General features: G+C 39.2%; 2 protein-coding genes across 4 annotated transcripts in view; one reads left to right on the forward strand and one right to left on the reverse strand.

The window, feature by feature from the left end:
• The window catches only part of selenol (selenoprotein L), a 193,465-nt gene that overhangs the window by 84,351 nt on the left and 91,958 nt on the right, over positions 1-17,156 (reverse strand). The window lies entirely within an intron of this gene.
• Positions 1-17,156, forward strand: part of trim67 (tripartite motif containing 67) — a 49,522-nt gene that overhangs the window by 11,096 nt on the left and 21,270 nt on the right. For all 3 annotated transcript variants that reach the window (XM_079639088.1, XM_079639090.1, XM_079639089.1), the window contains exons 2-3: positions 13,875-13,970; positions 16,901-17,023. In XM_079639088.1, the coding sequence (XP_079495214.1) occupies positions 13,875-13,970; positions 16,901-17,023 (219 nt within the window). The remainder of the gene's footprint in view (positions 1-13,874; positions 13,971-16,900; positions 17,024-17,156) is intronic.

Consider the following 17,156-nt stretch of genomic DNA (forward strand, 5'->3'; position numbering starts at 1 on the left):
TTGTTCTAAACCCATATGAGTTTCTTTCTTCTGCTGAACACAAAATAAGATATTTTGAAGAATGTTGATAATCAAACAATTCATGGACTCCATTGACTTCCATAGTATTTTTGTTTGCATACTATTGAAGTCAATGAGGACCAGAAACTGTCTGGTTACCAAGACAGTTTCTTTGAAAATATCTTATTTTGTGTTCAGCAGAACAAAGAAACTCATATGAGTTTAGAACAACTTGAGGGTGAGCAAATGATGACAGAAAAGGAATTTCCCTTTAACATTAGCTCCACTACGGCTCTCGGCCCCGCTCTGCCTCTTGAGTCAAATCCAGTCATTTGAACAAGAATGATCGGGAATTTCGTATGAGAGCGATAGATTTCCCTATGCAGATTTCACAACAGGTTCAGTTGGTCACATGATTTACCCACTTTGACCAACAGAAAGCAGCTTGATTTCAAAGTCACGTCTGTGTGAGCTGTACTCAGATGCCAGAGGTGGACAAAGTACACAACTTCCTTACTTGAGTAAAAGTACAGATACTACTGGTCAAATATTACTCCGTTACAAGTAAAAGTTGTAAAGACCGATGTTTACTTAAGTAAAAGTACAGAAGTACTCATTTTTAAAAGTACTTAAGTATAAAAGTAAATGTCAATGCATTGTTTTATTATTGTTGGATTGTTGCATGTAATAGCCAATTTACAGTACCTTATGCCTCTGAATCTATGCCTACCTACCCTCATATCAATGTCACATTTATTTCTAGAACACAGTTCCAGTCATGGGATTGAATAAGTCACTCAATAACGTCCACAATGGTTTCGGACACCCAAATGGCTGTTCCCAGTTTTTTGGCTTTTAGTATGAATATGTTAGCCTTGTTATCTATAAGCTATAGTGTGCTACAAAACAATGACAAAATTCACATTTAGATTCACATAAATTTTTGAAAATTTTAAATCATGTTGATGTCAGAATCCAATGTCAGATTGACGTGAATCTCCAACGTTGGACAGACGTTGTATTGTGGTTGAAAATCGGTTGACGTCAGAAACCAACATCAGTCGAGTTCTGACGTCAACCAGACTTTCATTTACAACCAAAATGCAACCAAAATCATCCCTGACGTTACTCTCTACTCAAGGCCCTTGACAGAAATGTAGTGGAGTAAAAAGTATGATATTTGTCTTTCAAATGTAGTGAAGTTAAAGTTAATTTTTCAGAAAAAATAATACTCAAGTAAAGTACAGATATTCAAAAAGTGTACTTAAGTACAGTACTCAAGTAAATGTACTTTGTTACTGTCCACCTCTGTCAGATGCTGCCTTACCTATGTTTCACCCGTTTCAATTGAAACAGACCCGCCCTCCAAGGGGGGCCCCAACAGACCAGATAAATCCCATTCATTTTCTCCGTAGGATATTGATTTTCAGCCATAATGTCTAAACCATCCAAAGTAGATTGACCACGAGCTACGAGGTTGTGAAACGAAAGTTTCTGCTCAAAGCCACAAGGTATGAAATCAACCTTGTTATTTGCAATCTTCTGGAGAAATACTGATTGGTCGAACTCGCGCCGCGGTTACCATGGCGACGTTTACCGCCCCCCGCGAACGGCTTAAGCTATCTGAAGTATAACATTGGTAGTTTATGTGTCTATACCTTTGCCTTTTTTGCCGTTAGTTTAAAATGTTACTTTGAGCAGGAAAGTTGAGGGGATGTTTGAGCAGCCCAGACAGCTGAAAATATACTGCGCAAATCTTTAAGCAGTAAAGCGTGAAAGGGCGCGGCTTATTCCAATGTAAAACACTGTATTTTTATATATAGTTTTAATCAAATAAGGTTGGATTATTTCTATGTTGAGGTGTCTGTTCATGAAGCTGAAAGAGCACGTAATAAAATAATATACCATTGATGCAAATCAACAGGAATCCTTGCTTTTTCTGCTCTATTATGTTTCTGTTTTATGTGGGTAGGGCCCCATATTAATTATTAAAACGTGCCCCCAGATGCTTAAGGCCGCCTCTGGCTGTACTTCATATATCACTACTGACAACAGACACTTGAACGTTTTTGCCAGCAAAATGGCACAAAATTTAAAACAGATCATATGTTTTCATACAATATATGAAAATGCCAACTCATCAAATATAAAAATTTTCTCATGATAGCCTATTTGGTTGTCCAACGCTGTCCTTTTAGGGTTGCCCATTGTCCTGTATAATATGGAATCCATATTAAATTCACATTATATAATTTAACAAATATCTTAGCATCTAAGATCCAAACAACCGAAGACCGCACAGTATTTATTGCATTCGAATCAGATTAGCATATACAGTGAGTATCAATCTAAAAAAGGACAGATTGCAATGGAAAACAAAGATGGATGTGAAAGAATGAAACCTTTTGTGTGAGTTGTATGAGATCCTGGACAAACAGACTTTTGACAGCAGGGGAAGGATCAAGGAGGATCAAGCTAGCATTAGCTGACTTATATTTGTTTGCTTTTCACAAGTCAGTTTCTAATTCATTTCATTGGTGCACATTTGTTTCACTATATTTCTTACTAAGCTAATTACAATATCTAAACCACAAAGTTGAATTGTTAGTCTGTCCATCTTCAAATATTTATGTACAGTCAATATCTCATAATTTGCGTTGGTGTGGCATTTTAAATGTGTTTATTTTTAAAAACCAAGGCATTGAAAGTCGTATGCCAGTGAGACAAAGTCAAAGTGATTGCATCTCAAGTGCATTTAGCACTTACTTCAGTCAAGTAGTGATTGTCCTTTTTATAGCTACGCACACATAGCTGCAGGCGTACACTGTGACTTCGCATTGCATTTCTTTTTTGTTTGCAGTGTGGTCAATAGTTTTACTGAAATATCAAATAATATAAGCTAATGGAGAACGTCCCTCCCGGTAAAAGTATGTGACCCAATTTTTGGGTGTCTATATAAGTTAGGATGCTGCCTTAAAAAGGTCTCAGCCTATCAAGAGGTACTTCACTACATTTTGGAGCAGAGTCAGAAAGGGAGGTAGTTTTGGATGTGTGTATGGTGAAAACGACCCACTCTTTAGTGGGTACTCCCCGAGGACTCACTATCAAGGTCACTACTACATCAGCACAGATTTGTATCGTCTTCTATCACTCACACACAGCACAGCACAGCACACACACACACACACACACACACACACACACACACACACACACACACACACACACACACACACACACACACACACACACACACACACACACACACACACACACACACACACACACACACACACACACACACACACACACACGTTAAACAAACAGACAGCCTCAGTCCAGCAAACATGCTGATAAGCTAAGTGCCCAATTGCCTTGTCAGAAAAATCAACCAGCAGCAGTTATTGAAATGTCCCTTTTACAGTATGTCCCACACACACACGCACACACAAACGCACACACGCGCGTTGTGTTTTCATGTTTTGTGAGGACTTTCCGTAGACATAAGGATTTTTATACTGTACAAAGTACAAACTGTATATTCTGTCCACTAACCCTACCCCTAAACCTACAGTACCCATCACAGAAACATTTCTTCATTTTTATATTTTCAAAAAACATCATTCTGTATGATTTATAATGTGTTTTCCTTATGGGGACTAAAAAAAATTACTTTTTTTGTGGGGACATTTTGTCCCCATAATGTAGGGTTTACCAGGCCACACACAGCTCATCTTCCACTGTCTATAAATTCAATTAAATTCATGTCTCATCAGCTCTTCATCCCGTTGCTCTGCTGAAGTAGATAATGGGATAATAGCGCTCCACTTTTCCTTGTGATTTCATATTAGCAAAGCCTTTTTCTCCGAGCATTACCACATTATCACAGAATCACTGTTTCAGTGTATCAATGCAGTGTTTTTCTACTTCTACATTTGCACGTATTCTTTTAGCAGACACCTTTTATCCCAAAGTGTATTGTCCAGCTTTTCATTGAGATTGAAATGATACAGTGGCCACTGAAAGATATTTGTTCACCAACGCCACATTTCAAAATGAATGTCACTGAGTTAGATAACAAAATATCAAACCAATTGTTGGTATTCACAAACAGAATTTTAAATCAAAACATTTCACAAAAATTAGTTTGGATTTTAGATATTGTATATACAGTACCTTTTAAAGGTTTGGGGTCAGTGCATTTCTTTTCTTCAAAAAGACAGTTTTTATTGTGACATATTATTACAATTTAAAATAACTGTTTTCTATTCTAATATATTTTAAAATGTAATTTATTCCTGTGATCAAAGCTGAATTTTCAGCATCATTACTCCAGTCTTCAGTGTCACACGATCCTTCAGAAATCATTCTAATATGCTGATCTGATGCTCAAGTAACTTTTAGTATTATTATCAATGTTGAAATCAGAGCAGAATATTTTTGGGGATTTTTTTACTGAATATAAAGTTAAATAGAACAGCATTTACTTGAAATAGAAAATACTTTCGTCAGATTATGTTTTTACTGTAAATCTTCAGCAATTTTACACATCCTTGCTGAATAAAAGTATTCATTTCTTTCATCTGTGTTAGTGACTCTGACCACATGACCTTTGCGCTGACTGTGGTCAATAAACTACAACTATATCTGTGACATTTTTCACATTATGCCAGTGAGACAAAGCGGTAGGCACTTTAAAAAGTCTGTTAACACTATTTTAACAAAGCAAGGCCCATTTCTTTGTTTGATTCTTTGGCTGAAATGAGTTTGAGTAGTGTGAAGGAGAGGCAGATTGTGCTGGGTCTATGGACACAAAAGCAGGGGTGAGACCGTGACCCCTAAGCATCATTGACCCCAGCAGTGTCCGGGTGTCTTCTTCTCGAACACAGGCACACCTACTGGGAGAAGTGGGCCATGCGAGGGGTATCTGTCAGGGTCTTGTTAGCAGGCTTGGACAGCTTTCCCTGGCAGATGGCACATTAATAGAGCGAGGAGATGCGTCTGTGTGTGTGCTGCTTGTGTTTGTTTATGTGTGTGTGTTTCTTTCGTGATTTAAGACCCAGTGATCGAAGAAGGCCAGGGAAGGCCCAGAGGAAGGAGCAGGTGGGAAGGAAATGTATGTGTGTGTTTATGGACTGGTGCCAGGGTCTTTTCCACAGACTTGAGTGATCATTAGTCAAGCCAGACTCCCATTCTCGGATGATTTTCACCCTCTATTGTGTGCATTACGAAAGCATTGTTTAAAAAAAAATGTTTGAATCAATTTTCTTGCTTAAAATAGACATTTTCCAAAGTTTAGGAATTAGGAATTATCATTTGAAATTGAACAGATTTGTTTTGGATTCCTCTTAACAATTAACACTTTTATTAACAGTTCTCTTAGAACTTAAACATTTTTTTGAAAAAAAGGTAACACTTTATTTTAAGGTGACACAGTTACACCTTACTACATGTACTGTACTAATAACAGTTAATGATGCATAATTACAAGTAACTAACCCTAAACCAAACCCTAACTATAACCGTAACTCTATAGTAAGCACATGTAGTTAATTAATATTACTCAGTACTTATGTAAGTACAATGTAACTACGTCACTTTCAAATAAGATGTAACCAAGAAAAGAAATTCTGAATACTTTGAAAGTAATTTTAGAGGCAACATAAATACAATCTAATAATTGGCATTTATTTAATATTATAGTGCCCCATGCCCCATGTAATGTCATATAGCTGTTTGTGAATGTAAAAGGTGAGCAAAATTTCGAAGATCGAAGTGCACAACGTCTTACTTCCTTCATCATTGTATGTAGGTTTGTTATCAATTTGCATAATGCCAACCTATGGTCTTCATTGGCGAACGTCTACTTTGACCCTTAAAGGTGCATACATATTTTTGACTGCACTAAACCACACAAATACCATAATGTGTTTTAGGAAACATGCTTGTTTCTCTGAAAAACAATGCTACAGCCAGTTATTTTACTTTGAAATGCGTGTTTCCGTGTCAGAATGTCTGATTTTATTTTGGACTGTGCGATCCATCCCGCTGCTAATTTACCCAATAGTATTTCGACACCCCTCAGCATCCATCTAAAAAAGCGTATTAGGACACGGATAAATCAACTCATCAACTTACAGTTGAGCGTCAAATTCGCTTCTATCGCGTCTAGTTGGATGCTTGAATAGTTTGAATCCACTCGCGTGTCCAAAGCGAATAGGACTCGCGTATAAAGCGAGCGTTTGAAGCGAAAAAGACACGTGTTCGAGGCGAAATTCGCTTATTTTGGGAGGGGGAAGTCCTAAGGGGTTGACTGTTTGCAAGATGGCTGATGTTGATCGAGCATTCATCGAGAGAGTCACCGCTCTGTATTTGCTCGGGAGATATACTGATTAGCGGCAGCATAAGGCTTGTCACCTTCTATTGTCCATTGCGCTCATTGCTCTTGAGTGTTCTCAAACTGGCAACTAGTGTGAGCGTCGAGTCTGAGCAGGAGAGGACAGGGAAAACAACTCTCTCCAATATTTTGAATTTGGACTGCAGTACCCATTTCAACCACTAGCTGTCAATATTACATAATGGACCTTAAACTCTGGAGCTGTAGCTGAGGCCTGGAAGAGTTTGGTTCGTGTTGTAGACATGTTGAGAAGATGCTGTTTTCAGCGCTGCGAATCCACTTTGATTCACTTCAAAAGGACTCGCGTAGGAATTACCAACGGAAAAACGGCGTTGATACGGAAAAAACAACGCCATTGTTCGTATCACTGTGTATCAAGTGCTGATGAAACCTCTGGAGCTGAAATTCAGATATCGTAATAGGCATTTCATTTCAGACATGCTCTGTAAGCGGTAGACCAATCACAACAGACTGGGCCATCTGACCAAATAGAGCACCACCTTTCTCACCACCTTCAACCACCTTTGTATTCTTACAATGTCGGTTGTAACATAACAGTGTTCTCTGTTACCTGCACCCAGATATCGTTTTTATGTCAAGGAAATTGAAGAAACATTGTACAACATTTGTTTATGACAAAAACAAGAAAGTTTCTTAATAAAACCGTAGTCTGTTATGCATTGCAGTAGCCATTGCACTTAGTATTTATTAGTGTTTCCATACTTTGCATTAATCCGCTTGTTAAGTCTGACGTCACACGTTACTGTTTCCAGATCCAAATGCTCTAACAACAAACGGTACTAATATACACTTATGTATATTACTGTAATACTACAGAATAATCATGATTCTATCTCCATACCGTGGAAACTAATGCAGGCTTGGACTTGGAAACGACTTAAAAGTCAATAACCTTGTTAATATAACTTTTTTTTTAATAGAACATATTATTTATTGATCTTTTCACACTTTTTTATGCTAATTTCCTGATCTAGTGATGAGTGCTATTTCAGTGTTCCTACTTAAGATGGATTACTGAGTTGTGCATCTTGGTTAAGGTTCTCACACCAACTGTTGTCAAATGTCGGCCAGACTTGAGCTCAAGTTAAGGGTTTTATTAGAGCTCCTCAGATCAGAATTAGATAGTTGGCGCACACAATAGAGTAGGCTAACGTTTTAAAGATAAAGAAACCATAATGCAAAGCTTTTGTTTGCTTTGAGATGATCAAGTCCAATTTATCTTAATTCTGCTGCCTATGGATTATGGAGGTCTGGTAAACCTCTGGGCAGAGCTTCTCGTGACTGAGTATTAAGTTGGCATGTTTCAATAATCTGCACAGACCCGATGCGATAACACCATCATTCAAAAATCAGTCAAATACAAAATCGTTCAAATCCTGACAGATTTGTTTAGGAAAATATTAATGGGACAAATGAAAAAGAGTTCAGTCATATTTGACTGAGTAATTTATTGAAGTGTCTGATGCATTAGTGAATGTGTTAGGACTAGTTTATTCGGTAGTTGCATTGAGTATTGTAGGGTTGGTGTTAGTTGTTGGGAATGTGTCGTATTCAAAATGTTTGGAATGTGTTGTGGGTCTTTGTGGGTCTTTGAGAAGTGTTTGAGAATATTGGGATTGTGTGGTGTGTTTAAGAATTCTGGGGAAAGTTGGTTTGCTGGACTGGATCATGATCCTTTGATCCAGGATATTTTGAAAATGTTGTGTGTGTTGAGCGGTGGTTGAATATGCTGGGTGTGTTGAGCGGTGGTTGAAGATGTTGGGTTTGTTGAGCGGTGGTTGAAGATGTTGGGTGTGTTGAGCGGTGGTTGGGTGTGTTTAGCGGTGGTTGAAGATGTTGGGTGTGTTGAGTGGTGGTTGAAGATGTTGGGTGTGTTGAGTGGTGGTTGAAGATGTTGGGTGTGTTGAGCGGTGGTTGGGTTTGTTGAGCGGTGGTTGAAGATGTTGGCTGTGTTGAGCGGTGGTTGAAGATGTTGGGTGTGTTGAGTGGTGGTTGAAGATGTTGGGTGTGTTGAGCGGTGGTTGGGTTTGTTGAGCGGTGGTTGGGTTTGTTGAGCGGTGGTTGAAGATGTTGGCTGTGTTGAGCGGTGGTTGAAGATGTTGGGTGTGTTGAGCGGTGGTTGAAGATGTTGGGTGTGTTGAGAGGTGGTTGAAGATGTTGGGTGTGTTGAGCGGTGGTTGGGTGTGTTGAGTGGTGGTTGAAGATGTTGGGTGTGTTGAGTGGTGGTTGAAGATGTTGGGTGTTGAGCGGTGGTTGGGTGTGTTGAGCGGTGGTTGAAGATGTTGGGTGTGATGAGCGGTGGTTGAAGATGTTGGGTGTGTTGAGTGGTGGTTGAAGATGTTGGGTGTGTTGAGCGGTGGTTGGGTTTGTTGAGCGGTGGTTGAAGATGTTGGCTGTGTTGAGCGGTGGTTGAAGATGTTGGGTGTGTTGAGCGGTGGTTGAAGATGTTGGCTGTGTTGAGCGGTGGTTGAAGATGTTGGGTGTGTTGAGCGGTGGTTGAAGATGTTGGGTGTGTTGAGAGGTGGTTGAAGATGTTGGGTGTGTTGAGCGGTGGTTGGGTGTGTTGAGTGGTGGTTGAAGATGTTGGGTGTGTTGAGTGGTGGTTGAAGATGTTGGGTGTTGAGCGGTGGTTGGGTGTGTTGAGCGGTGGTTGAAGATGTTGGGTGTGATGAGCGGTGGTTGAAGATGTTGGGTGTGTTGAGTGGTGGTTGAAGATGTTGGGTGTGTTGAGCGGTGGTTGGGTTTGTTGAGCGGTGGTTGAAGATGTTGGCTGTGTTGAGCGGTGGTTGAAGATGTTGGGTGTGTTGAGCGGTGGTTGAAGATGTTGGGTGTGTTGAGAGGTGGTTGAAGATGTTGGGTGTGTTGAGCGGTGGTTGGGTGTGTTGAGTGGTGGTTGAAGATGTTGGGTGTGTTGAGTGGTGGTTGAAGATGTTGGGTGTTGAGCGGTGGTTGGGTGTGTTGAGCGGTGGTTGAAGATGTTGGGTGTGATGAGCGGTGGTTGAAGATGTTGGGTGTGTTGAGCGGTTGATGAAGATGCCGGGTGTGTTGAGCGGTGGTTGAAGATGTTGGGTTTGTTGAGCGGTGGTTGAAGATGCTGGGTGTGTTGAGCGGTGGTAGAAGATGTTGGGTGTGTTGAGCGGTGGTAGAAGATGTTGGGTGTGTTGAGCGGTGGTAGAAGATGTTGGGTGTGTTGAGCGGTGGTAGAAGATGTTGGGTGTGTTGAGCGGTTGATGAAGATGCCGGGTGTGTTGAGCGGTGGTTGAAGATGTTGGGTTTGTTGAGCGGTGGTTGAAGATTCTGGGTTTGTTGAGCGGTGGTTGAAGATGTTGGGGGTGTTGAGTGGTGGTTGAAGATGTTGGGTGTGTTGAGCGGTGGTTGAAGATGTTTGGTGTGTTGAGTGGTGGTTGAAGATGTTGGGTGTGTTGAGTGGTGGTTGAAGAAGGTTGGGTGTGTTGAGCGGTGGTTGAAGATGTTGGGTGTGTTGAGTGGTGGTTGAAGATGTTGGGTGTGTTGAGCGGTGGTTGAAGATGTTGGGTGTGTTGAGTGGTGGTTGAAGATGCTGGGTGTGTTGAGCGGTGGTAGAAGATGTTGGGTGTGTTGAGCGGTGGTAGAAGATGTTGGGTGTGTTGAGCGGTGGTAGAAGATGTTGGGTGTGTTGAGTGGTGGTTGAAGATGTTGGGTGTGTTGAGCGGTGGTTGAAGATGTTTGGTGTGTTGAGTGGTGGTTGAAGATGTTGGGTGTGTTGAGCGGGGGTTGAAGATGTTGGGTGTGTTGAGTGGTGGTTGAAGATGCTGGGTGTGTTGAGCGGTGGTAGAAGATGTTGGGTGTGTTGAGCGGTGGTAGAAGATGTTGGGTGTGTTGAGCGGTGGTTGAAGATGTTGGGTGTGTTGAGCGGTGGTTGAAGATGTTGGGTGTGTTGAGCGGTGGTTGAAGATGCTGGGTGTGTTGAGCGGTGGTTGAAGATGTTGGGTGTGTTGAGCGGTGGTTGAAGATGTTGGGTGTGTTGAGTGGTGGTTGAAGATGCTGGGTGTGTTGAGCGGTGGTAGAAGATGTTGGGTGTGTTGAGCGGTGGTTGAAGATGTTGGGTGTGTTGAGCGGTGGTTGAAGATGTGGTTGAAGATGTTCAAGGTCAAGGTCAAGGTATCTTTATTCGTCTCCCTAAGGAGAAATTTGGTTCGGATAAAAAGAGATTGCTACAAAGAAAATTACAACAAAGATAAACACAAGTACAGAGTTAAAACAGATAAGAGACAATGATACATAAAACATAAGACTGCTCAGAGAGCTGTGCAAAACTGCAAGTCACCATTTGTTGGTGATGTTGATGTCACCATTTGTTGGTGATGGTGATGTTGGGTGTGTTGATGCCTGTATACGCGACGTATACTGTCTTTATAAATTATCTTCTTATTAAACTGTCTGTACACTTACAAAGTTCTCAATGCTTCGGTTTACATGTAGGGAAGGTTATAAAAAGGTTATATAGGTTTTTTAGCCATATCGCACAGTCCTATGTTCTTATTTTTTTTAGTTCTTTATTAAATATCTGCATTTGGATCCATTGTTTTCTCTTGCTTTTGTGGATTTTGGGATTGTTGAGTAATGTTGGATTGGAATGGCCAGATCAAGTTAATTTGAGGCCCCTAGGCACTGTGGACAGTGGGGTTTTTTATTTTATTTTGGTGTTATTTCTTTAGAATATAAGGCTACTGAATGGCTGTGAAAAGTGAAATATATTTCTTGCCCGCGTAATGTTTTAGCTATGGCATGACCAACAGGGACTAACTGCCTGCTAATTAGCCAAACCTTGACCTCCTGAGTTGGAAGATTTTGGGTAATGGGGTATGTTTAAGAATGGAGGCAATGTTGGGAGATATTTGAGGATGCCATGTAATGTTGGGTTGATCAGGACTCTAAATAATGGTTGTATTTTAGGATGCATGAAATGTTAGGTAGTGTGTAATGATACTTGTTGGACAGTGTTGGAGAATGCTGGGAATGTTCAGTGAGATGTAGTTGGTGAATGTTCTATAGCTACATAAAATTGTGCTGGCCTTAGAGGATGGTGTCTAGTGGTCATGTATGTGCGATTAAATTTGTGTAATGTGATGTTAGTGTGCAAAATAGATATAAGGTTTACTACAATTTTTCAACTGTTTTATGTAGCATGAATAGATTAAAGGAGAACTCCGGTCAATTTTAACATTGAGCTCAATTTTTAGTAAATTTGGAGTGCTGTCAATACAGAGAACAACGACAAAAATCGGTGTTGCCTACACCGTGTTATCCTATTTTTAAAATTTGCACCCTATTGACTTGAATGGGGCAAGTTTTAAACCTGCTTTTATCCTCTTAACATCTTTGATGTGTCATTACAAGTGCCCAGCCATGTGAGTGATTCCTTCAGAGTGAACATGAGTGAATCTGACTGCAGTAGATGTGAAAGATATGAATAAAAATGATGTTAATTCAGCCAGCGCAAATACCTGTATTTAGTTCCTGTTTTCGGTGGAAGTCCAAAGTAGTCGATTGTCGAGTTCACGCGCGTGATCATAGTAACTAAACCTATGCGCGTGAACTCGACAATCGACTACTTTGGACTTCGACCGAAAACAGGAACTAAATACAGGTATGTGCGCTGGCTGATATAACATAATTTTTATTCATATCTTTCACATCTACTGCAGTCAGATTCACTCGTGTTCACTCTGAAGGAATCACTCAACATGGCTGGGCACTTGTAGTGACACATCACGGATGATAAGACTAAGAACTGGTTAAGTTTAAAACTTGCCCCATTCAAGTCAATATGATGTAAATTTTAAAAATAGGATAACACAGTGTAGGCAACACCGATTTTTGTCGTTGTTCTCTGTATTGACAGCACTCCAAATTTACTAAAAATTGAGATCAATGTTAAAATTGACCGGAGTTCTCCTTTAAAGTCCCCCTGTGGTGAAAATCAATTTTATATTTTATTCCATTGCTACTGAGAAACAGCTTATTGAAGTTATGCAAATATATAAATTACAGCTGATTCCCATCCAGAAGCACACTTAGGTGTTGAGGTTCTTTCAATCGCATGATCATATGTTATAAAATAGGACTCTTTGGGCTGATCTTGTGTGGAAGAGGAACAATATAGAGCAACACAAAGAAAGAAAGAAAGAAAGAAAGAAAGAAAGAAAGAAAGAAAGAAAGAAAGAAAGAAATGCCTGCACGAGGGAGAGGAAGACGAGTACCAGGACAAAGTGGGGCAAGTGGGGCAAGGACCAGGGCAAGGGAGAGGAGTGGGGCAAGGACCAGGGCAAGGACCCTTGCTGTAATGTCCTTTTGCAAATAAAGTCTTTACTGCAGCAATTCTGTCTCTGTCTTTTTTCTTCTTCCATAAACTGTACATAAAGCTACTCTGAGATGGTCATTCATTTTTTGTATTGAATTTCTGCAGAAAAAGAAACAAAATGCATGTATTTACTAAACCCAACAAAACTAAAATGTAGAGAGGCTTCACAAGAAACTACAGTGCAAAACACAATCTATGATAAATACAGTATACTGTCTATTGTTATAAGGGCAGACCTGACACATAAAATAATGCAGTTTCTGTAATTTCAGCTGATGTTAGTGTTTTTTTCCGTCATTGTGTTATGATTGACTAAATGTCCCTGTTGGAAGAGAACATGTGTTAGTGTTTTGAATAATTATTTGATTTTGAAACATGTTTGCAGTGTTTTGTTAGACATAGTGTATTGTGTTAGTGTATTATTGTATTTTGAAAATTAGTTTTGGAGTTTAGTTTACAATGTGTGATTTTGAGCATGAAATTAACCGTTTTGCCAATTGTGTGTTTTAGGTGTGTTGGTGCGTTAAGAGTTTAGGAAAATTGTTAAATGTATTGAAAAAACTGTCATAGCGATCGTAAAAAACTGTAATGTTGTTTATATGTCTTTGTGGTGTTTTTAATATGCTTTAAGACAAACCATATGCAAATTCATGTCAACACCACTGCTGAGTACTTTCTCTTTAAATAGTTAACGAGTGGATTTCTGAGCTGGTGTGAGTGAGTGGAGGCAGGGCTCATTTATATATTCATAGTACTGCGTATACTAAATGAGGCAAGTGTATAGAGTTATATTCAAGCTATTTTAAGGCATGAAGATTTTTTTTCAAGGAAACAACTTTTAAATATATCATTTGGTGATCAAAAATGAGTTTTAAGGGATAGAAATGTCATTTTGGTGATCAAAGATGAGTTTTAAGGGATAGAAATGTCATTTTGGTGATCAAAGGTGAGTTTTAAGGGATACAATGATTGACTACGGGGCATAAATACATTTACAATAACATATTATTGAATATTATATATTGAATTTACATAACATATATTCACATACAGCTCTATCAACAAATGTTTTTAGATTAAAAGATTTTTATCGATCCATGTTTTTGTGTGCAGTGTCAGCTGTCCCAGGCGTTGAATGGAGTGTCTGACAAAGCCAAGGAGGCCAAGGAGTTCCTGGTGCAACTGAAAAATTTGCTTCAGCAGATACAGGTAAACTCTTCAACAGTTATGTGTTATGAAAATGATGTAAACTCATAAAATATAAAATTTCTTACAAATATCACTATGTTTTGAATACTTATGAATAAAAAATTGTCTTCACATCTGAGCAGAAATAATAACATAATCAAAACAGCCATGCTAGCAGCACTCAAATATTAGCTTGTCCTCTTTGATTTGCGAGTGTTTCATTAAAGATGCAAATGAATATCTCGTTAAAAATGAAGTGGGGTAATTATGATGTTCAGCATGTATCCAACAAACACTCCATATGTCAGATGTTAACATGAATTTTGTTAGCATGTTTTTGCATTGAACATCAAAGGTTTTCAACCAGGGTTCCATGGGGGTCTGTGCGAGGGAGTCTGTAGGCAGAGAAAACATAAAGGAATAAAAATAATTATATGTGACAAGCTTGGAACCTTATCTCTTAAGCATAATAGAACGTAATGTAATGTTGAAATGCAATGTTATTGGATACATTTTACATTATACTGGGAATCCCTGAAGCATGGTTGGAGAAACCCTGTCTAATCTAGAGAAATTAAACTGATGTAGCTGAACATTCATTTGTATTGAATGCTGATCAATGCAATTGCTGCACACAATCCATACATGCATTTAATGTCACGAGTTTTCAATTGTATTCTGCCTGGAGACCACCAGGATTATGAGCTCTGAGCTATTTTTACCTAAGTGGAGAGTTTAATGCCTTTTCCTACTGACCAGCAGCAGAGGAGAGAGAGAGAGAGAGAGAGAGAGAGAGAGAGAGAGAGAGAGAGAGAGAGAGAGAGAGAGAGAGAGAGAGAGAGAGAGAGAGAGAGAGAGAGAGAGAGAGAGAGAGAGAGAGAGAGAGAGAGAGAGAGAGAGAGAGAGAGAGAGAGAGAGAGAGAGAGAGATTGTCTTTGAAAGCCTCTGTAAGTAGACTTTGAACTAAAGTGCTGGAGTGATCAGTGATTTTCAATGTAATGTGACATTCATGCACACACAGAGACAAGTCCTGCAGAAGGACTCATAGTCTGGTTTCAAGCCTGACCTCTTATTTTAAAATGTGGCTACCAGTCACACATACTTTTATCAAACATCTCCTCTTCATCATTTTCGTGTAGAAGATGAAATGACTCAGTCCCATCAGCCCTAGTGTCAGTGTGTGGGTGTATGTCTCACATCTGAGTCACATCCATACTCAAAGTGAATGAATGATTAGTTCAGTTCGTAACTCCTACACCACAGACGATCTCAAACTGATCTTTGCCAGTTTAACAAAATGAACTTTAAAGCTGGAGTGTGTCATTTCTGTGGCACTAGGGGTACAAAACAGAATAGCAAAAGATTCAAATACTCACTCTGTCTTTCATTGCTTCCACAAACTCCAGTATCAAACTCACATGATGGGTTGTTGCATGGTCCAGTTTGCCTCTTCTGGTGGATGCCGTAACTACACCATTGAAGAGTATTTTTATCTATTTCCTGAAGGCTCTATTTTATACTTAGATATTACTAATATTTAGATTATATTACAATTTAAAAGACAGAATTTCAGTCAGGGGGGAAAAGATTTCGGCTTGTCTCCTGAGGCCACAAGAGGGCGCAATGAGCAAAATATGAATGCACCGCATTAAGTTGTTTATTCAAAGCAAAAAAGTGCATAACGTTTATAACAACGTTCACAATTTGGTAAATTGCATACACGATTATGAACAAAACAGCGTCTTGTATTTATGCATAGTTTATGCACCGATCACACAGAGACGAAATGCCTTGGAATGGAGAAAAAAAACCTTACAAAGTCTGTTCAGCCCTACTCCCTGTGCTTGTGTTAATTCAAACAACAGTACACATGGATTTAGTCCATTAGTTTTGCCATCTTCAGCGAGATGGTGTAGATCTTGTGTAGACGTTTGTAGGTTGATTTCGTCACATTGTGGTGAGCATCATGACTAATCAAATAAAAAAAATAATTAATGAGATCTGTCTGGTCAACCAATGGCAGAGAGTGAAATTTGTTTGAAAACAGCTCCCTCCCCAGTCCATCCAGACCGATATATTGAAACTAAACAGTAAATCAGCTTAAGAGCTCGTCACATATGGACATCATATTTGAACCACATTTCCAAAATGTTTAACTATAGTTGCCCATATAAACATATAAACACCATTTAGCAAATGAAAATATGCAATAGTACAAATGTTCAAATATTAGCGAATAATAAAATAATTGTTTTACATATAGAAGTCTTAATGATATAATAAGATGTTTAATTCTTAAGGCTCAGACAGTGGGAAATTGTGTACTCCAAAACTTTATCAGAACTAACTTTATAAGCAGACTTTCTCTTGTTCTTGTATTCAGAACAAAGCAAAACGATTGAGATATATGTACTGTTTTATAGGACAAATTATTGAGGCTGACTCTCAATAAGTGTATACTATGTGTGTGTGTGTGTGTGTGTGTGTGTGTGTGTGTGTGTGTGTGTGTGTGTGTGTGTGTTTCTTGCATATACATTATGGTTTATGAGGACACATGTGTAAAATGACATATGCATTAATGTAAATACTTCCTGTGTCCTTGTAAACCGAACGGCTTAAAAAAATCATGCTAAACAGTGTTTTACAAATGATTTGTTATCGCAACTTTTTTATTTTGTCAAATCAACTTAGATAATTAATCTGGTTCAGATAACAAAACATTTTGAGTTTCTATTTATTAAACCAATCCCCTTCATTGTATTAACTCAAATTTTTCAATTTCAACTAACTCAAAGTTAAGGCAACCAACTTACTTTTTTAAGTTAAACCAACACATTTTTTTCAGTGTAGGGTTAGGGGATAGAACATACAGTTTGAACAGTATAATGGAAGGTGCTATGGAGAGTCCCCATAAAACATGAAAACCCAATGTGTATGTGTGTGTGTAACAGGAGAACGGGGTTGAGTTTGAGGCATGTCTGGTCGCTCAGTGTGACTCTCTGATTGAAGCGCTCACTCGGCAGAAGGCCAAACTGCTCACCAAGGTCACAAAGGAGAAAGAGAGCAAACTGAAGGTAGGTCAACACACACACACACACACACACACACACACACACACACACACACACACACACACACACACACACACACACACACACACACACACACACACACACACACACACACACACACACACACACACATTAT

This window comes from Phoxinus phoxinus, assembly GCF_949152265.1.
Source record: "Phoxinus phoxinus genome assembly, chromosome: 16".
Classification (NCBI taxonomy): domain Eukaryota; kingdom Metazoa; phylum Chordata; class Actinopteri; order Cypriniformes; family Leuciscidae; genus Phoxinus; species Phoxinus phoxinus.